Source organism: Anser brachyrhynchus (genome assembly GCF_964034855.1).
Source record: "Anser brachyrhynchus genome assembly, chromosome: 3".
In the NCBI taxonomy this organism is placed as follows: domain Eukaryota; kingdom Metazoa; phylum Chordata; class Aves; order Anseriformes; family Anatidae; genus Anser; species Anser brachyrhynchus.
Genome location: NC_137696.1, coordinates 11,373,649 through 11,395,561, shown reverse-complemented (window position 1 = coordinate 11,395,561; position 21,913 = coordinate 11,373,649). Strand labels below are relative to the sequence as shown.

Genomic DNA, 21,913 nt, shown 5'->3' with positions numbered 1-21,913 from the left:
CATTGGATTTGTGCATTTGGGTAGACAATAAATACAATATTCGTGGTGTTTAGATTCTCATTCTTCATGTTCTAGCCTTTGAACACGCTGTTCATGCATCTTTTTGTGGCAAAAGAGGAATATGCAGCTGGATGTTCCCAAGAAATTATTAGGTGAGTTAGTATGCAGCTTTCTGTAGTGAAGCACGTGCGCTCTCCTCCCACTGTTTGCTATCAGTATTGCAGTTGCAAGGCAGAATGAATTTTTTTCTTTTCTTAAATTTCCACTCTAAATTTCCATGACTGAGCATGAAGCTTAAAAAGCTGTAGATATTTCTGGAGTATGGTTGTTCCCAGTTCATCTTTTGGTAGTTTACTAACTACAGATTATACAGTAAAGTCACAAGCTATGCAGTACAAACAGCACAATATATCATGTTAGCTCAATACTCAGTGATTGCTCGGGTTATTTGGTATCGCTCAGAACCTATTTATATAAACAGAGTGAATTGCATTTGGTGCTGCTTCTGTGAAATTTAGTTACTTTGTCATGTCAAGCCAGATCACACAGATGCCAGGTCAGAGATGTGCCAGCAGAGATCTGGCATCTTTAATTTTTTCACTACTGTGGAACTGATATAAAAAGCAGGATGTTTGAAATCTAAGTATTAGGAAATTGAGAGAGAAATAGGATAGAAGAAACAGTAAAAGATGCCCTGATTAATTCCATATCATATTATTTATGATAAATAAAATGCTTTAATTTTTGAGCCATATGGGCTCATGAAGTAAGATTGGAGACGCTGGAGAAAAAAAGTCATGCATTAAAAGAGTAGCTGCTGTTTCTGATTTGGTGTAGTGATGAAAGACTGAATACAGTTATGTTATTTGTCCAGGAGGGTTTTTATTGCAATACCAGAACTGCAGTTTATACTTCTCTTCATACCAGCTGATGAGAATTTAGGTAAGAATTTAAAACTTTTTTATTCTTAAAATAACAAGAACTAGTTATCACTATTACACTGTGTTGGTGAAGTGTGTTGTGTTTTTTTGTTTGTTTGTTTTGTTTTGTTTTTTAAATATATTGAGAACAGTTACCATTTTCTAAACATAGAGAAACCACAGTCTTAAAGTATCCTCTAATGGACATCCCTTGTAAAAAGCTGCATGTTCCATTCAGCAGTCTATCCATTTCCTGCGGTCTTAACATTTGCCAGAAATGGATAGGGCTTCAAACAGAGGCACAGGTGTCTCAGAAATAAATTCCCACAAGTTTTGTGAAACCTTCCAGCTGAATGGGGTCAAGAGATTGAAATGAGTGCTTGTCGTCTGACAGGCAGTGACTAACACACCAGTCAGCCAGGCATCATACCTATGCATCAAAAACAGTCACATCAGGTACTTTCTCTCACTTGGCCAAGTGAGTACAAGAGGAGAAGAGGACTCTTTCTGGTAAGGCACAGAAGGAGTGCTGGAGACGTGGAAGGAAGCTAGAATTGTTTCTTTTAGAGCAAAAGATGGGAGGATGCACATCTTACCATCTGACTTTGAATTTCAGTCCTGAATTCAGACTGTTAAGCTAAACAGCTACTTAATGACTGATATGTTTGCCTGTAGCTTTCCTTAAAGTGAACTGGAGTTTTTTCTGATATATCAGTTTCTCGGTATCTTAGTGCCAGGTCACGTTAAACAATTCCTTAGTAATGTATAAAGTACAGAAACCAGTACCTATATAATGGCTTTTGTGAAAACTACCCTAACTACAAATCTCAGCTTTTCTTCAGTGTACCAAGTCCTGACAAAGAGATTCTCCAGTGCTTTACAGTGTTGTTTTTAAGACTAGCATTTCTATAGGGATTTGATTCTGGCAATTTCTGATTGCTTTGAAGCTTATTCAGATTTGGGATGCTGCAGGCTGAGGGAACTCTCACCTACTGCTGCTACAAGATACTGAAGAAATAGACATTGGTTATGTAGAGGAACTAGAAGAATGGTCAGAATAATCCTTAAATTAATCCGGTAACAATCTTTTAACATGCATATGCTGCTGTTGCTACTGTTTCATTGCTTAATTTAAGAGAGCATTATGCCATCTGGGGTTTAAATTCAAAAATCCTTTTTCCTCAAACAGTTTTGCTGATAATTTTAAAGTTCAAATAATGATGTTTCTCTGCAGCTCCTAACAGATTTTTATTGTTCACAGAGCCAGGCTTGGAAAGTGTCTTTGAAAAGATGATAACTGCTTCAGGTTCAGCAGTGGATATAAACTTTACTTTGCTTGTGAGCCCCAGACATCGGTATCACCCGCAGCTGCATGTTCGCAAAGCAAGGTAATGCAGTTTTCTTGCTTCTACATTTATGAGAAGGTCTGTCTGGGGCAATTTAAAGAATTCACATTTTGATTTACAGCATCAGTATCTTAATTCAGTGGCCATGATTTTTCTTGATAACCTAATTAAGTAGTTGTTTTATGATTATGCTGTTTTTATTCTACTTCATAGCAAGATCAATTGTATTTTTTGTAAATCTGATTTTCTATCTAGAAATAATAGAAATAATACATTTTTTGGTCAGCAATGTTTATTCTGTGAATGTTGGCTTTATTGTCTTGTTGTGTATTTTAGTGAGTGCATATAGTTTTCAGGAGCATATTCCAATTAATTTTTTGCATTTTTTAATTGTATCATACTTCGACCAGGTGAGCAAAAACTGAAGAGGAGGGTTTATCATCTAGAGCAATTAAATAAAAGAGTAGAGACTCCCTAATTCCACTAGTCTGTCAGACATGGAAAGTAATTCTCCTTCTGCTCTTGTACAGTTTTTTGCATAAGCACTTCATATATTCCCTGTCATTGTGCATCAGGGGAGCAGGCCATCAGGCCTCCTCAACATTGCCAAGAGATCTTAAGAAAATAATAGGGTAACACTTTTTTTTTTTTAATTTATTACATAGTGTCATGTATTTCAGTGTGTGCAGTTTGAAGCAAAGACTTTTTCTTTTTTTTCTTTTATGATATGCTTACACAATGTGCCTTTCACACAGCTTTGCAGTTATTTTGGGACTCATCATAAATGTCATTAAAAAGTTGAGAAAGAAAAAAATTAATATTGAGTCTCTCTGCCAATCTATTGGTAGTGTACACCAGGCAGAGATGCAGGTTTCTCTATCCAAAAGCCTACTGATGTCTACCTATGCATAGACCATTACAACTGTGTTTTTTTCTGTCATTTGAATTCTGCTGTTTATGCCAAATTGCAATTTTCTGCACGTGTCAGCACTGAGTACACTAAGCGAGAAATGCAGTTTCTGCCCCTGACAGGCTTTATGTTTTTCTGTATAGGTTGCTGTATCATATATGCTATCAGTGCTGTGTAGATGCTTCTCTGTACTGTGGTCAAAATATAACTAGTATATATCACATTTTGGTTCACTTATTTTCCTCTCCATGCTGCAAAGAGCACATGTAGGGTAATGTTTCATGAGGTAATAATTTTGATTCTGATTCTTTCTGGTGTTGTTTTTCTTTGTTCTAAATGGAAGTGCTGCGTTGTCCTTATGTAGCAGTATTATGATTTAAGAGATTTTTCCAGTCCTTGTAATAGAAATTGAAGTTTAGGGACAAGCACGTCTCTGGGAGGCTTCATCATACAATATTGATGTATGACCAGTGCTAATGGAAGGTAATGCCACATTAGGAACCTCTGTCTGCCAGGTAAATCCATACCAATCTGTTCATGAAATAGTTCATGCTAACGTCTTGCACTGGGTGCTGACGGAAACCTCTCTCTCATAGAGAGATGTTTTATACATACTTGATTTTGTCAAATAGGCCTGAAACAAATCTGCAGACTGTGCTATTTATCCTACAGTTTTATTCAATGCTTACAATATCCTATGGCTTGGCTTTGGAGCATTGTGAGACAAAGGGCTGAGACCTGATGTTGGCCACTTAAAACCATTCTACTGTTGGTCTGGATATTTCATTATGTTACAAAATCATTTGCATACCAACTTGATCTACACTTTTAAAAAAGTAAGGTCTTTTTAAAGGCTTTTAAAAAGTATTTCCTTTGAGTAGTCTACCTTCTATCAATATATGAACAAACCCTTAATACTAAAAAGTTATCAGTAGGTAAATTAATTCCTGAGGATTTAAAGTTTTTCTGTACCCTTTGATTCTGACTGTTATAGTTTTTCATTTAATTTGAATCACATTCTTTATTTTGATAGCCATCAGATATTGGCAATAGGGAATATTTTTGACATGACTGGAAGTGTCAAGCAGGCTGTAGCAATATAACACATAAGAGATACCATCTTGCCTGGGACTTCTGTAGTTTTTATGAATAATATACATGATTTTCTTTTATAAAAAAAATAATAATAAAAAAAACATAGAAAACTAGAAAACTAACCAAGAAACTGCTTATTTCTTTTGAATTACACAGTCTCTGTTGATATGGTATTCATACTTAAAGATATATAGGTAATACAGATTCTCTGAGTAAGAATTATGTTTCCAGGAGATGCTTTGCCTTTCCTTTTCCTCTGTATTCACTTTTATACTTCACTGGCATCCATAGTAACATTCAAAGGAGCCCTTTAGAGATTTATCTATGGAAGTTGCCCACAGCCACCTGCCTAGCAACATGTTCTGGGTCAATGATAGGAGATTAGGGTAATCTCTTTTCCCTCTACCCTTACTTATGGCGAGGGGAAGCTGTAAACTGATACTTTGCTTAACCATTAATTTTGAAGTTGTTCTCTATCTGACCTTTATAATGTGAAATAAATCTGTAGTATGCCTGAACCCAGTCCACTAAGCCTTTATGTTCTAGTTTCTAGCTGGTACATCATCTTTAGATCCTCTTCCTTGTTTTTGTACCATGTATGTAAGACATCACAAATGTGCAGCTCTGTGGAATTCCTTTATTGTGCTTGTTCTCTGTCTAGGAATCTTGTAGTGTTTTTATATATTTTTTAAATGATATATTTTTTGTTTTGTTTTGCTTGTTTGTTTAAAAAAAGTCTAAGGTACTGGTTGGGGGGTTGCAGAAACTAAAAATAGTTCTGTTCCTACAGTTTCTAGTTTGCTGGGAGATGACTGGGCTTATGCAGAGCCTGCTGAGTGTCATGAGCTCAGTGTATGTATGGCAGTCTCTGCATAACACGAGTCTGCAGAATTGCCACCTGTGTCTTGAGAGGTGGCCTTGTGGTGTTGTGCTTTGCAGAGCAGAATGCCGTGAGGGACTTGGAGCAGCCTGCATGGCAAGGCATTGCATTGGCAAAGCATTCAGTTTGGAGATGGGGTCTGTGTTGTTATCTATCCCAGTGAAACAACAGATTTCAATTAAGACTTCAGCCTCAATCCTCTAACCGTAAATCAGTTTGGTTTCTTTGAGGTTTTATAACACGTTAATGAATTTGCTATAATTACTATGTGAAAGTAGTGAAGTTCTGATAATAGAAAACCTTTCTGCTGTTTTGCCCTTGAGATACTGGTGCCTGGGAAGAATGGGAAGACTACCATTTTAGTTTGAAATACAAAGAATGTAAATTTATAATATATTTTTACAAGGTTTGATTGTTTTTGGAGCTTTATTTCTCTTGCAGCATTTGAAATGATTCTACAGACAAGTGATTTATAGTGTCTTAACAGTGAAAAAGAATGAAAAAGCGTGGCTTGGAAGTTTGTCACCCCAGCAGCTGTCTTCAGTTTTGAGGGAATAGTCACAATATTCTCTCTTAGTTTCTCAAGCTGGCTTTCTTAACTTAAAACTCAATGAAAGAATCTGGTGACTGCCCTCCAGAAGAAAAATTAAATTATCTAAAACTCCTGGCAGATGGAATAGTACAGTGACTCAGGACATCCTAAAGGTCACAAGTTAAGCATTTATTCACCCCGCTCAAAAGGCTGTTAATAAGGCATGTGTAACAGATACCCACTGGAGGCTGGAACAGCTCCCGTACTGTCCATCTCGCCTGAACAACCTGCTTGGCTGACCTGAACAAAAAGAGGTCAGCGCAACTGGACCGGGGATGGAGGGGTGTGTAGGGCCTTATCTCGGGGCTGTTCTGGGCAATGGGACCAACGAGGGCAAGCGGAGAGCTCTCAGACAGATGGCCTGAGAATAAGAAATAACGTCAAAATAAAGGGGGTCGCTGGTCCCTGGCAGAAAGGTGGTCTTACTCAGAAGGTCACATCCTTCTGGTGTGTAGGAGTGGCAAAAGCCATCAGAGTAGCGCTTGAATTGTCCTTCAGTCTCATGTCAGAGTCCATCAGTACTTAGGTGATCAGACCGTGATTGATAAATTAGAATCTCTGGCCCAGCTGTGTTAAATTTAAGGCTTCTGTGAAATCCAGAAACATGCGAAGAGTGAAAATTAGAGTAGCTTTATTTGGTTTTTCTGCACTTGCTGCCTGTAGAGAGCTAAGATTTCTAAGCTATGGGTACAGGTACTTGGGTACAAGTGTGTACAAACTTGAGTGGCTGCAGCCTGAAGCAAAACGCAAGTTTTCCTAAAGCTGAGGGAATTGTTAATAAGCATTCCTGATAACGAACTTCAGAAACATGTTTCTACAGCGTGTATCGTTTTTAGAGGAAAAAACTATTTTACTGTATTTTTCTACTGACACTGCAGGAGGGTTGGGCAAAGGATACCCCGGCCTGAAGACGGAGTGGGGAAGTGGAGAAAGGCAGGGCAGGGCAGGGCAGGGCAGGGCAGGGAAGGGAAGGGAGAAGGGCCCGGCCCTGCAGCCCTCCGGGAGGCCGCCAGGGGGCGGGCGAGCCCTGCGGCGCTGTGGGCCGTCGGGGGCGGCTGCGGGCTGTCCGTCGGGGACGTGCCGGGCTGGCGTCCCGTTCCGCGTGGTGTGCCGAGCGCTGCCTCCCGCAGGGGGTCATCTTCCTTCTCACACACGGCTGCGCTAGCTGAGGCGGTCGAAAGCACGCTAGGAGGAAGGGATTTCTTAAGCGTGCCGTGAAAGCGGCCCCTCCTCACCGCCCACCGCAGTCCGACTTTTCTGAGCCACTTCAGAGTCACAGAGTTGTTGCTCAGACCGCTTACGTTCTGGCATTGTTTACAGAAATAAAGCAGCGATTTCACCCTGTCACGGGAAGGTGTTCTGTGTTGGAGCTGCTTGGCCCAGGCCTACATGCCACGGGTGCAGCACATACCTCTGTTGAATTCCTTCATGGCAATTTCTACACGTTGGTAAAAGCAATGAGGTTTTGGTGAGACTTGCATTGATCCTGCTAAAGAATTAACTTTTTTTTTTTTTAGGTTGATTGATGGGAAGGACTCTGTTATCTATTTAAAAATCCATGCAGTCTGGGGCCTATATGATTCTAACACTGAAACTTGGACAGCTTAGGAGTCAGCTCTGGCCACTTCACGCCAGCAGCACGGAGACCAGACTGGAGCAGCAGAGGCAGAGCTGCACTCCCACCTATGCAGAAGGCTTTTCATGAGGCAGAGGCATACAGTAATTGCACTTTGGCCTTTGTATCTTTTTCAATGGTGGAGCATTAACTCGACCTTACAAAGGCATAATGGTTCAATTTCTGCCAGTTGACTCCCACACTGCTGTGTGTAATAACAGTAATCTAGCCAATACTCAGCACTGTTTCTCCCATACAAGAAGGCACTATTTTGTATTTTTTTTCTTTTTCTTTTTCTTTTTTTTTAATTTTTCTTAAAAAACACAACTGATTTCCTAAATTGCACTGGTGTAGCTCTTTTTGAGATCTCTGCCAACTCTAACCAACTGAGATTGGGCTCACTGAGTGTAATTATTTTAAATGAGGCCAAAAGCCCAGATCCACCTGGCCTGAGATGCCTTAGGCGAGAGAATTTTGAACAGGGCTACCCTCATATTTTTTGCTTTGAGGGAAAGATAACCATCTCCATGGCGAAATCCAGATCTAAGGTGGGTTGCGTTGGCTTTTAAAAGTGCTTTCGTCTCTCCTCTGGTGCTGAGGCTACCAACTTAGTGTGTGTTAGGAGATGTCCTATGTGAAATTATTTCTTCACTGGTAGGGGCTTTGGATCAGTGATTTTTAATATCTGTCAGTATGCTAACAGAGGGGAACAGAGGTATTGGGACCTTTTAACAGCAGAGTTTTAGGACATTACATAATCTCTTTTTCATAGGTTGGAAGATTACAATGATCTCATGCCAATCTGGATGCGCCAGAATGAGACTCTGAAAGAAACCTATAGCGAATATTTTCTTGCTGATATAATAGAACATCAAGATGAAGAAAATCAAGCTGTTGTTTGTGAGGTCAGTCTGTCATATGCTTCTGTTTGATCTAATCATCATGTTACTGATGTATATGTAAGTAGTTCACGCTGCAGCTTAGTGAATAAAAAGAACAAGCTCACTTTTGGAAGGTAGAAGTCATGATCTGCACACACACAATGCCCTCTGCCACTTTCTTTGTGTATCTCAGTTCTTTAGGAGTGGTATCTCCTGTTAAGTAAATGAAGCAGCAATTCCTGGTAATTGTGTGGATTCTTTCCAAGGAATTGGAACAGGCCACTCTGAAAAACAGGTTGCTGTTTTAGACATTTTACATTATAGATGACCAATTTTCATTCCTTGTGAAAATTAATATTGCATGTGAAAACTAGAAGCCAGTAACCATTTCTCAGTTAAAAATGATGTATATTTTTTCCATCTCCTGGCTGGGGCAGTCAGGTTTTTGCTGAACTGAAGACAGAAACTCAGGAATTAATTTAAATAAGAAAGAGGTACTAATAGCTATCCGTCTGAAAATTCCTCTTAATATTTTCACGCGTTAGTAACTGTGCATGGTATCATAAGCTGATAGGCAACATAACCTACTTAATTCCAGAAGTCTGCTTTCTATACCAAATGATTTTATAAAACCTTAACATGTAATCACTGCCATTGGAAGCCAAATAGGAAACAATAAGCCATTAGTGTAATAGCACATTACAAATGGCTATCTTTATAAATAATACATTTCAATTGTACGTTCATTGCTCGATATGATACCAGCAAAAAGTGTTTCAGGCCCTCATATTTTATACTTGCCTCTGCTGCTGTGAAAGACACCTTCATACGAACCAAGATAGATGCCAATTTTCCCTGCAGAGAATGAAGCTGGCAACCTCTTTTTGCACATATGGTAGATGGATTGGTTAATCAGCCTCTGCTGAGCCTTGGGCCTAAAATTACACAGCAGCCAGACAACTGCAGTGACCCAGCTTTTGTTCAGTTACGCAAACAAACAATCACTTGTTGTTTGGGGAAAAAAATTAAACTTGATTTTTTTTATTTTTATTGGAGTGCTGATGGCAGAATAAAACAGACATAAAAATCCATCCTGTGAGTTTTCATAATGTTTTTAAAGAAGGCTTTCATTATGTGTATTAAGGAAAAAAAATGTTGATTATTTGTTTTATGAGAAAGTTGAATATAGGGCTAACATTTGAAGAGTTTCCTACTTCTAGACTGGTCTCAGCTTGAAGCCAAACCCCTCTAACACACTGGTTCTGATTTTCCAGAGTCTATTTCTGTCTCAACTCTGCAACTTTCTGGAAACATTCAGTAATAATCAAACATAAAGTGACATGCCATTTCAGTGTTGCAGGGATCTTTGTCATTCCCAGGGCTTTTTTTTTTTTTTTTTGAAGGCTGGTTCTTAGATATTTTCAGAACCTGAAAATATTCGATGCTTGTAATTACTTTTCATAATACATGCCATATAATGTTTTAGAACTCTTTATATACTGTACAATTGTTTTCTTTTATTATTTTCATAGGAAAATAAAATACGCTTTTCAGTTTGAGCACAATTTATTTACAAAATAGCATCAAATAATTAGTCAACCATTATGGTTAGCTAAATCCAGATTCTAGTTTAGCTGCACTTAAGGAACAATTATGCCCTTTTTGGAGGTCTCTAGTTGAAGGGTGTTTTATTGAAACAGTAGATCATAATTTGGTCCGTATAAATAATTCTAATCCCCCTGCAAATCATAACTATAATAATAATAATAATAATAACAACAACAACAACAATAACAATAGCAATAATAATAACACCTAATGTAGAGGGTGTAATACACTTAATTGAAAACAAATCTTCAACTTTCCTTTATACTTTTCTTTTACACACAGCTACAGCTAGTATGCTGAAATTCTTGTTTTGCCCTTTATTTCCCTCTTTCCTCCTCACAACCCTTTTTTTTTTGTCCTCAACTAAAATTATCTGCTCAACTTTTGCATGTGTGTGACATTGTTTTTATATTGCAGGCTGGAGACACTGCAGTGGGATTCATGAGCTTATGCTCTCAAGTAGATGTTTCCTTGTTTCATGCATGTTTTGACTTAGGGCCTTTCCATGGACTCTGTAAACCACATCCTGAAGATGTTCTCAAAGCGTCACAGGAGCCAAGCATTCCAGAAGGTACCTATATTCTAAAATTATAGGCAGATTCAATGTGCATTTATTTCTAGCTTCTGAACGGGTTTTGAAAAAAAATGGAAGAGGACATAGGCTTATATTAGTAAGAAAAAAAGAATGTGTCTGCGCTTTGGAGATGGTTGCCTGGTGTTTTTTAATTCAGGGGAGTTGGTCTGTACAGTGTGTCACACTGAAGACTCTCATCAAAACAGAGGTGTGAGATACAAGTAGGTTTCAAGTTTTGGAAAGCTACTTTGGAAAGTAGCATCTACTTCCCATCAGTTGACTACAGTTGTGCTGTTAAATTAAGTCTTAATTTTTAAACTTGATTCTAATGTCTGTCAGCAGCTAAGCAGCTGGTTATCAGTGGCTGTCATGTTGTCTTGTGATTTGTGCTCTCTTATTTCCTTGAGGCTCATTTTCTGCTCTGTCTGCTTACTGTTTGCAGTCTTTTAGGTTACAAGGTTTTGGAAGACCAGGAACTGTTTTCATTCTATTTTTGTGTTGGACACAATATGACAAACAACCTACAAGCCATCTTACTGCAACTAACAAATAGCAGTAACATGAATATGTTGCCTATTTATAGACCACTAATAATTTACAGTTGTCATCATTATTTTTCAGTGTTGAAGGTCTTTTTGTCCAGAAGGGCAGCATTTTGCTGTCTGCTAATTATTAATAATAGAATTAAAGAAACACCACTAGGTTGTTACATATCTGCTTGTTTGAACACAAAGCACCAGGCAAAAAAGCAACTGGGCAGCTTCAGAGCAGTCACCAGCTGGTATCTCATAGCTGAAAGCCATGGAACAGTAAAGGGAAAGAAAAAAAATGCCTTCCAGCCACACTTGTGGACTTCCCCTCCCCTGCAAAGAAGAATATTGCTAATAAGAGATGAAGGAACCCAGCTGCCTTGTCCTGTATCAGTCCGCGCTCCTGGAACTTCAGGAGTATTATTTCAAAATAGGTGACAGACATATGTAGAAATGTAGGTAGGACTGAAGGAGGAAGAAAGATAATTTATGATAGTCTCTTCTAAAAACTAGACCTCTCTTTCCTTTCCTGCTGTTCTGGGCCAGCCCTCTTTGCACTGTTTGGTCAGGAACAAAGTTTGGGAAGAACTTTCCCACCCTGCAAAGTCATGCAAATTTGCTCGGGATTAGTTCTTCAATAAGCTATATGAAAATGTGCAGAAAAGTATGAAATATACCTCATTTTAAAACTGCAAATATTATCTCAGTATTTTAAATTCTCGTTAACTATGAGTAGTATTGACTTCACTTTGACTTCTGTCCTACTGCTATATCAGCAGGAAGTCTAGACATATATGTTGCCTACTCCCTTCAATCAGCAAATTTGCTGATGATACAAAACTGGAAGGAGGAGCCGGTATGGCAGAGGGCTGTGCTGCTGCCCAGAGGGGCCTGGATAGGCTGGAATAATGAGCTATTGGATTTTCTAATTGTTAAAAAAAAAAAAAAAAGCATGTAAAATCAGCATAAATGATTCTTTTCAGGTTCCTATAACACTTACCAGCTTAGCATCTGAGTGCTTTTGAGAAGCGTATTAAGCACCTTGGTTAGCAATCTCAGACATGATTCCCTCTCTTTTCCCTCTCCATTTAAAAACTGTATTACTTTTGGTGGTTGTTGGTTGTTTGCAATGCTGTATTTACTTTTTAAGTACAATTAAAAAAAAAAAAAGGAGTAGTATCACTCTATTTGGAATGGCAAATAAGTTTTGTGTCAGGATCCTGTGAAATACCTGCCTTCAGCACCGAGCCAATTCCCAACTTCTGTCTCCAGAAGAGAATGGCATCAGGAGCTGCTACAACCCTACTGTCTCCTCCATCTGCCTGCTGAGTGGGCAGCCTGTGGGTGCGCTTGCAGCTGCAGTTCTGTTAGAGCTACAGCCACAAATTTCAAGCTTGTTGTGTTCAAGAGCAGCCTTGGGGAAAGAGAATTATTGGTAGGCTTTTTCAGATATCTTGAACACATTGAAATCATTGAGGGTCTCAAAGACAGACACCTGAGAAGGAACTTGATTATCATCAGTGAATTGCCTGTCTCCGATACCATTCTTAGAGAGTGAGCCACTAGAAATTTAATAGTAAAATTAGAGGTAGCTCATGGCTATATATTGCTCAGGAATATTAATTCTACTATCATGGAATAATAATAAAAACTATTGTGGTAACTCTGTACATTTTAGAACATAATTATAACATTTTAAAATAGTTTTGCTTGTCCTGAAGCATTGTAAACTGTTGTTTATGCCTGCCCAGTATAGCCAAAAAGAAAGTGATGAAACTAAAGGCTGTGGTAGTTGAATTTTAAAGAAAGAAAACAGAAAGAAAAGAAAGAAAGAAAACAAACAAACAAACAAATATATACTGTTATTTCTCTAACCTCTAATATCAATTCAATAAAGTGTTAGCTTGTCACAAGTTACAAAAGTTTTATATGGTTTATTGAAAATATGTGCTTTATGATGGATATTTGATAAATGTCTTTTATAAACTATAAACAAATTGTTTATGTAAACAAGTCTGTATTTTTCAAATGGTTGGGAAAAAAAAAGCTCTGATTCAGGTTTTATTATTGAATGAGACATGACTCAAGATTCATCTCAGCAGTCATTCATGAAAACATCCAGGAAAAGCAGTGGTGTTTCCTTTATTTATTTATTTATTATTAAGAAAGGAAAAGAAAAGAGCCCACCATTTTAATAAAGAATTTTAAAGGAAAAAAAAGACGCCCCCCCCCCTCCACCCACTGGCCACCACCGCCAAAAACAAAAACAAAAAAAAAGCATAAGCATAGTTCCCCTTCTGTCTGAATTTTTCATTTTATTAAAAATTTAGTTTGAAAAGGGAATTATATCTTGGGCTTCTTTGGTAAATGGAGACCCAAATAATAGTTCCAACCTGGTAGTCCATCGATAAGCCTTTCCAATATAAGGGCCTACCTATGTCCTTGTAATTTGCTATAGTGTCATTGACACGTAGTTTAAACTTGATTATATAGCATAACATGCGCATGACTATATAAATGCTGTTATAATGATGGCACCATTTCTGCAGTCTATTGTATTGGAAATGTGATGCCAAATTGTCTTTTGTCTAGGGAAGCTTTGCTGCCTTTGCATCTTATGTCAATAGAAGATGTCGACTTTCTTTTGTTGAATTCAAAGGCTGAGAATTTAAAATGCGAGCCACATTCCTTTATAGAGTATTCACATGTTCCCATATGAAAACAAAACAAAACAAAACAATCTAAAAACCAACAAGGATATTTTTTTCAAGCTCTTTAGCTTGAAAATAGAGACCACAGGTTGATAGTATTTTTTCCTTTCAAAATGTAGCACTGAATAATAATGAAAGAGTGTACCAAAATCTGTGTTTAACACAATATTGATATGCCACTTACATTTCAGGGTAATTACAGTAATTTGGTTGTTACTCTATATGGTGTCACGAATTAGTGGCCAGAAAACATTATGATGCAGTGGGAATGATTCAAGGGCTTTTCATCAGGCTTCATGTTGAATTGGCTTCTTGATCCTGCCGACTGTTACCTCTGCTAACAACCTAGCAATCCCAGAATTATTTTAATTTTATTTTTGTTCATGTTCCTTACTTCATTGAGCGCAACAATATTTACATTCTTTGCAGTCACTTGTGTACAGCATATATATAAACAGTGATGCAGCTATATTTGACAGTAGTGAATGGTGGAGCCATTAAGGGATTTCATTTTAGTGTGAAGTCAGAAACAACATATCAATATTTACATGACAACAAGAGGCTTGTATTAATTAACTTTTGACACCTGCAAGGCTGTTCATAATGAGAAATGTAGCTGGGTTAATCAAAACGACATTTGATCATTTCTGTGAAGTCTCACATCTGTGATACCCCTGGAGAAACCATGATTTCTAACCCCTGTGTTTCTTCTTGCCCTGCAAATTGTATCTGCATTCTTTTCTACTAACAGTGAAACAGATTTTCAGATAACAGATTTTTTAAAAAGACTTTGGGCTAAACTATTTTAAACCTTTGAGTTTTTTTTTTTTTCTTAAGGAGAAAAAAGCTCATTACGCTAGGAATAAAAATGCTCATGTCAATGAATGTAGCTTAGATGGATTTACCAAATTCAGATAGAGGAGTGAAGAATCCTATTGTGCTGTGATTTTTGAATTTTTTTCTCCTTCTCCTGGAGCTCAGAAACTATGATTTTCCTGTGTTATTGGAGCTTTCACATGCAGGGATGTACTGGCCTGATCTGTTTTCTACAGCCATGATGCCTATACCTCAAGAGTTTATTGGTTAAAAGTTATTTTCAGACTTCATTTTTTAATATAAATGCAGTAAACTGGGATTGTATCTGTAAGATTAGGGAGGGGATGATTTAAGGAATGGCAGAGCTATTGAAGAGACACACTCAAGGAGTAAAAAAGAGCAGCTGACATTTAGCTTTGGTAATTTTAAGTGGTTATTTGGTGTCATATGTAGGCTTTGCTAGTACTTCAATGTTTCTTTTCCAGGTTGATGACTAGAATAATTGTAGTCCATAGCATTAACTTTAGATGTGGCCTTTATGGGTTATCAGGTGATCTCTGGTTCTGAATACCCTCACCTTCTACTGACTTTAAAGAGAATAATCCATCAGCATGCAGATTTAGGAATTGCTTTCCCAAAAATACTTTACATGTGCTGAAATGGTGATTGCCTGCTGTCAAACGAGAATCAAGGTGTTGTGAAAGTTAGTAGTCTGCTCTCTCACATTGGTGCCAGGTACCAGCAGAGTTCTGTAGGGCTGTTGTGTGTTGCTGTGTAAACTGTCAAGATCTGCGTTAAGATACTGGTTAAGTAATTAAAATAAAATATAATGCACCGTGTATATTCCACACTGGTATTGGACATTTTTATTGTGGTTTGTTAACATTTTAATTATCAACTCTGGAATTGCTCCTTGGAATTGCCAAGGGGGTAGAATGGCAAAAAACGCATATAACAATATTTAGATAAACTCCCTAATATGTAGGTGTTTGTTTTAATTGGATTCAGCACTTGATCAGAAATGCTGTAAGTATGTAAACATATATATTGCATCATGTACGTATATATCATGGCTGTTTCTCAGGTCAGTCAATGATTAAAAATTGATTCATAATATGGCTGCATGTAATTTCACCCTATCAGCTAAGAGAGCTGTTTTACTCACAAAAATATTACTACTCTGATTGGGATGAACTAAACTAGAGTGACGCTGTAATGTTGCTGAAGAAGGTAGGATGATCTTTCATGTTTAAAACCTGGTTTCTGTGAATTTGATTGTCAATTGTATTTCTTTTCCACTGAGCCTTTTTTTTATTTTTTTTAATGATGCTGATGTCTAAAAGCCTGCCACACCTGTGGTCACTGCTACTGTGGGCATTCTGTGCACAGTTCAATGGGTGTCTGGTTTTTGGCTGAAAAATCATACATGAAAGAATTGCAATGGCTGATGAAGTGCTTTGAAGCAGTTGCTTCAGCATCCAGGAAAAGCAGCAGAGGAGAGCATTTCTTAGACGAGATGAAGAGGAAGAGGCAAAAATAAACAAACTGAGAAGCGTTGACCAAATGGCAATCACTTTTTATAAGAAATGAAATAAGGGTTATAGAGCTAGTTAAATTCAGCAAATGAGAAGGGAATTTCAATCCCTGTTTCTTGTCCCTATTGGTTCCAATAAGTAAGGGTTATGGCTTGCCTAGATTTTATTCTGAATTTCAGTTCTGTTAGGAGAATTAATGTGAGAATCAAGAGCCTTGCTCATTCTTATGGTCATCAGAAAAAAAGGTAGCAGCAGACAAAGTTTAAGATACCAGTCAATACACTAGTCACTCATATTTTTCTCTTCAGATAGGGTCAAAATTTATTACATGTAATAAAAGAGTTAGGAATTGCTTCCCAACTGTGTCTTGTTCAATTCCTATTTTAAAGCCAATTATCTGATTTTGCCTTGAGATCAAATTGTCTAATGAAGTTCTAGCCAAGTAAATAGAGGAGTCTATTTTAAATGTGGTTATTACAAATAAATAAAAGAAACCTGTCAACAGGAGCAGTCTGGCACACTTACTGTTTAGTTACTGCTATGATTCTGATGGGTATGCTCTCATTTTTATGTGTGTTTATTCTTTTTCATTACTCAGGTGAAGATAAAAGCAACCAAACAAGTCAGGAAGCAGAGTCCATTTCATCTCAAAACGTGGAACATATTAGTGACCAAGATGCAGCTGTGCAGGTAATACCCCTGTATACAGCAGTGCTGCTAACTTTTGAAGTTAATTTGAAGCAGACATGGAGGCTGCTAGGACAAGTAGCGTTTCCACTCCTGCAATGTCCACTGCAAGTGCCCACACTAGTGTCTGCTGTCCTGCATAGCTCAGGAGCTGCTCTAGCTAGGGTCTGGGTGGAGGTGGCAGTTGTGATTAACCAGAGGAGTTTTCCCATCTAGTTCCACCTGAACAGCAGGCAGCATGGGAATGGGAACAAGTGGCACGGAGGGAGAAAAAAGATGGGGGCTGCTGGTGCGGGTCTGCCACCGACTAAAGTAGACAACCTCAGCAGTCAAGGTCAGCCGCCTCGGAGCCAGTGCAGCCACAACCGCAGTGTCCACCCATGACTTACAGGGGGACCTCGGTCCCTTGCTTCGCGGCCCAGGACAGCAGCATGACCACGCCGCACGTGCCAGCTCTCCCGAGAGAGGCTGACAGGGACTGGGCGTAGCCAGGGATGGCTGCTGCGCCCAGGCCCTCCACCTAGAAAGAGCCACCAGGCATGGGGAGGGGCGGCCAGCACGTGAGCACTGCCCACAGCGTGCTGCGGCGGTGGGTGTGGGAGCTCGTGCAGTGGGGCACAGGGATGCTGTCCCTCCTCCCTTTTGAGTCCATCCTACCTGCTGGCAGTCTCTGTGACCACAGTTTTTGCCATGGTCTCCACCAGGCAGAGAGCTTGCCCCAAAAAGACCGTGGTGACCCAAAGGGAGGGCCTGTCCAGAACCGTGGCTGTACAGGTCTCTGGCTGCAGGGAGTGCCAGAGCCTGCTGCTGCTGGAGGAGGGCAGCAGGTATTGCACCTGTGTGAGGTGCAAGCAGGTGGAAGGTGTGCTCAGCGTGGTGGCAGAGCTGAGAGATGAGGTTGAGAGACTGAGGGCCATCAGAGACTGTGAGCGGGAGATCGACTGGTGGAGTAGCTCCCTGGCGTGCCAGAGAGAAAGGTGCCAGGGGGATACCCCACAATTGGTGGTGAACCCCCTGCCCTGTCCCTGTCGGGTGGGGGGGCGACCTGAGGGATGGGGAGGGTTGGGAGAGGGTCCCTGCTTGGCACTGTGAGGGAACTCCCCCTTTGCTTCCCTCGCATCCCCAGGCCCCCCTAAGCAATAGGTTTGTAGCATTGGACAGTGAAGGGGGGGGAGGTGCAGGAAGGTTCCCCTAAGAGGTTACCAAGGACAACGCAGTTGACTCCACGCATTCAGACTGCCTCTGCCAGGAAAGAAAGAAGGGTGGTTGTGGTAGGTGACTCCCTTCTCAGAGGAACGGAGGGACCCGTTTGCAGACCAGAGCTGAGCTGTAGGGAAGCATGCTGCTTACCTGGGGCTTGGGTCAGGGACATAACTAGAAAACTCCCAGAGCTGGTTCACCCCACTGATTACTACCCATTACTCATAGTTCAGGCAGGCAGCGATGAAATCGCTCAGAGAAGCCTGTGAACTATGAAGAGAGATTTCAGGGGTTTAGGGTGAATAGTTCAAGGAGTGGGAGCGCAGGTTGTGTTTTGTCCTATTCCTTCTGGAGAGGTGAAGGACACGTAGTGGGCTAGGAAAACATGGGTAATGAGTAAGTGGCTGAGAGGCTGGTGTTGAGACAGGAACTTTGGGTTCTTTGACCATGGGGCAGTTTACTCGACCCCTGGCCTGTTGTCAATGGATGGAACTCACCTGTCTCAAAGCAGGAAATGAATTGTGGTGCAGGAGCTAGCAGGACTCATCGAGAGAGCTTTAAACTAGCTGTGACAGGGAAGGGGGTAAAACAGCTCACCAGAGAAGTGCCTAGGGGAACAATACTGAAGCTGGGGGTGAGGCAGATGTCTCGTCTGAAGTGCATCTACTCCAATGCACACAGCACGGACAACAACAAGGAGGAGCTAGAAGCAATTGTGCGACAGGCTAACTACGACCTAGTTGCAATAACTGAAATGTGGTGGGATCACTCCCACGACTGAAGTACTGTGATGGATGGCTACAAGCTCTTCGGAAGGGATAGACAAGGTATGAAGGGTGGTAGTGTGGCTCTTTATATTAAAGAGTGTTTTGATGTTGAAGAGCTTGCGGTTGGGAATGATAAAGTTGAGTGTCTATGGATAAGGATCAGGGGGAAGGCCTGTAGGGGTGACATCTTGGTGGGGGTCTGTTATAGACCGCCTACTCAGGATGAAGAGATGGATGAGGCATTCTTTGAGCAGCTTGCAAAAGTTACACGATCACCAGCACTCGTTCTCATGAGAGACTTCAACTTCCCTGATATATGCTGGAAGTATAATACTGTGCAGAGGAACCAGTACAGGAGGTTTCTAGAGTGTGTTGAGGATAGCTTCGTGACACAGCTGGTTCAAGAGCCTACCAGGGGATGTGCCCCACTAGACCTGCTCTTCACTAACAGAGAAGGACTGGGGGGAGATGTGAAAGCTGGGGACTGTATTGGGCAGAATGGCCGTGAAATTGTAGTTTTCTATCCTTGGTGATGTCAGGAGGGTAACTAGCAAAACTGCTGTCTTGAACTTCCGGAGGGCGGACTTTGACTTTGTCCTGAATAGGACACTTATTGCAGAGGTCCATTGGGAGTCACTACTGAAAGGCAAAGGTGTCCAAGAAGCCTGGACACTCCTCAAGAAGGAAATCTTACAGGCACAGGAGCAGGCTGTACCTGAGTCCCGTAAGGCGAGCCGGAGGGGAAGAAGACCAGCATGGATGAACCAGGAACTTTTATTGAGATTCCAGGAGAAAAAGAGAGTCTATGTCTGCTGGAAGAAGGGACAGGCTACTTGGGGCGACTACAAAGAATTTGCTAAGATATGCAGAGAGGAAGTTAGAAAGGCAAAAGCCCAGCTTGAACTCAGATAGGCCACTGCAGTAAAAGAGAACAAGAAATCCTTTTACAAATATATTAACAGCAAGAGAAGAACCAAGGAAAATTTCCATCCTTTACTTGATGCAGCAGGGAATGTGACCAATAAGGATAAGGCTGAGGTTCTCAACACCTTCTTTACATGTGTCTTTAATAGTCAGATAGTTATCCTCAGGGTACTTTATGCTTGGACCTGGATGTCCCCTGTGATTCAGGTAGAGAATCACCCACTGTGATCCAGGAAGAGACAGTTAGAGACCTGCTCCTCCATCTGGAATGTCACAAGTCCATGGGACCAGACAAGCTCTACCCTAGGGTGCTGAGGGAGCTGGTGGAGGTGATTGCCAAGCTGCTTTCCACCATCTATCAGCATTCCTGGTTATCTGGAGAGGTCCCAGAGGATTGTAGGCTTGATGATGTGACTCCCATCTACAAGAAGGGCTGTAAGGAGGACCCAGGGAACTACAAGCCTATCAGCCTGACCTTGGTTCCAGGGAAAGTTATGGAGCAAATCATTTTGGGTGAGATCACATGGCACTTGCGTGGCATCCAGGGGATCAGGCCCAGCAAGCACAGGTTCACAAAAGGCAGGTTGTGCTTGTCCAACCTCATCTCCTTCTATGATCGTGTGACCAGACTGGATGAGGGAAGGGCTGTTGGGGCAGAGTGGCTAGAAGACTGTGAAGAGGAAAGGGACCTGGGAGTGTTGATTGATTCTCTGCTGAACATGAGCCGGCGGTGTGCTCAGGTGGCCAAGAAGGCCAATGGCAACCTGACCTGTATTAGAAATAGCGTAGCCAGCAGGAGCAGGGACGTGATCACCCCCCTGTACTCAGCTCTGGTGAGGCTGTGCCTTGAGTACTGTGTTCGGTTTTGGGCCCCTCACTACAAGAAAGACATCAAGGCCCTGGAGCATATCCAGAGAAGGGCAGTAAAACTGGTGACGGGTCTGGAGCACAAGTCTTATGAGGAGCAGCTGAGGGAGCTGGGATTGTTTAGCCTGGAGAAGAGGAGGCTCAGGGGAGACCTTATTGCACTCTACAACTTCCTGAAGGGAGGTTGTGATGAGGAGGGGGTCAGCCTCTTCTGTCAGATAACTAATGATAGGACGCGAGGGAATGGCCACAAGTTGCACCTGGGGAGATTTAGATTAGATATCAAGAAAAACTTTTTCTCTCAAAGAGTGGTCAGGTACTGGAATGGCCTGCACAGGAAGGTGGTGGAGTCACCATCCCTCGCAGCATTCAAGAAGCGCCTGGACAAGGTGCTATGAGATATGATTTAGTAGCTTAGTGGGTATTATTGGTGACAGGAAGATGGTTGGACTAGATGAATTTGTAGGTCCTTTCCAACCTTGTGTTTCTATGATTCTATGAAAGGTGTGGGGATGCACAGCTTCAAGTGGGACCTGCTGCAGATGTGAAGAGAGCATTCTGTAGCAGGGCAGGAGTCTGCTTACTTTAAAAGGTCTGTGAGTCTTGAGGTTTTGACTTGACTATGTTACCAGGCTTCAAATCTGTTACTGACAGAAAGCTACCAAAATGTTAAAAACAGAAGTATAGCTTCAATTTTCTCCCATAATTTGTAGAACTTAAAGGGTGCCTGTTCTCTCTGTGCATTTTCTGTTGTTTCTGATGGTGAAGCTCAACTTCATAAGAGAGCATTACTACGACATGTATTGGTGCAGTACAGATCAGCAGAGAGTTTATCCCAAGAAATCTTAAACAGTTACACCTGTCTTTTAGTCTCTCTCTTTCAGTAATGTATCAAAGCTACTCTGTTTTTTTCATGTTATTGTTCATTTCCATTTTAACAACATTATCTGCTTTGATTCCATTTTCTTTACTATAACATGTTTTAATTTTCACATAGCTTCAGTATGCATGAGAAAGCATTTCTGAAAGATGTTTTATTGCCTTGCAAAGTGATTCTAATGACAATCACAGAATCACAGAATTGTAGGGGTTGGAAGGGACCTCGAGAGGTCATCAGGTCCAACCCCCCTGCCAAAGCAGGTTCATTAGAGCAGGCTGTCCAGGTAGGCATCCAGACGGGCCTTGAATATCTCCAGAGAAGATAACTATTAGTTTATGAATATATTGCTCTTTGGCAACAATTTCTGTATTTTTAAGACCATTTTAATCTAGTGTTTTAGAAATGAAAGCGTATTAAAAATACCTCCTCAAACTTTTGTGTTTGTCAAGGTGACAGGTAAAAACTACATCCCTGCATGTCTGCTTGGAATGCTCTAAGATAGGAATGATACAAGACCTTAATTTAAAAAAAATAAAATTTCTTCTGGAATGTTTTAAGTGATCGCCTCTCTTATT

The 21,913-nt window shown here is 40.5% G+C and overlaps 2 protein-coding genes across 10 annotated transcripts in view; both read left to right on the top strand.

Moving 5' to 3' along the window:
* Positions 1–21,913, top strand: part of CFAP61 (cilia and flagella associated protein 61) — a 111,690-nt gene that overhangs the window by 3,583 nt on the left and 86,194 nt on the right. For 7 of the 9 annotated variants that reach the window (XM_080584997.1, XM_080584996.1, XM_080584993.1 and 4 more), the window contains 6 exons: positions 76–152; positions 875–942; positions 2,182–2,308; positions 8,131–8,263; positions 10,265–10,418; positions 16,612–16,703. In XM_080584997.1, coding sequence (XP_080441123.1) covers positions 76–152; positions 875–942; positions 2,182–2,308; positions 8,131–8,263; positions 10,265–10,418; positions 16,612–16,703 — 651 coding nt within the window. Of the gene's footprint in view, positions 1–75; positions 153–874; positions 943–2,181; positions 2,309–4,694; positions 7,907–8,130; positions 8,264–10,264; positions 10,419–16,611; positions 16,704–21,913 lie in introns of those variants that run through there. The other 2 variants (XM_080584999.1, XM_080585000.1) reach the window with 2 other exon arrangements.
* Positions 16,730–21,894, top strand: LOC308191983 (uncharacterized protein). The gene is made up of 2 exons (XM_080585003.1): positions 16,730–17,677; positions 18,582–21,894. Exon 2 carries the CDS (start codon positions 19,873–19,875, stop codon positions 20,854–20,856), a length of 984 nt encoding a protein of 327 aa, XP_080441129.1. The 5' UTR covers positions 16,730–17,677; positions 18,582–19,872; the 3' UTR covers positions 20,857–21,894.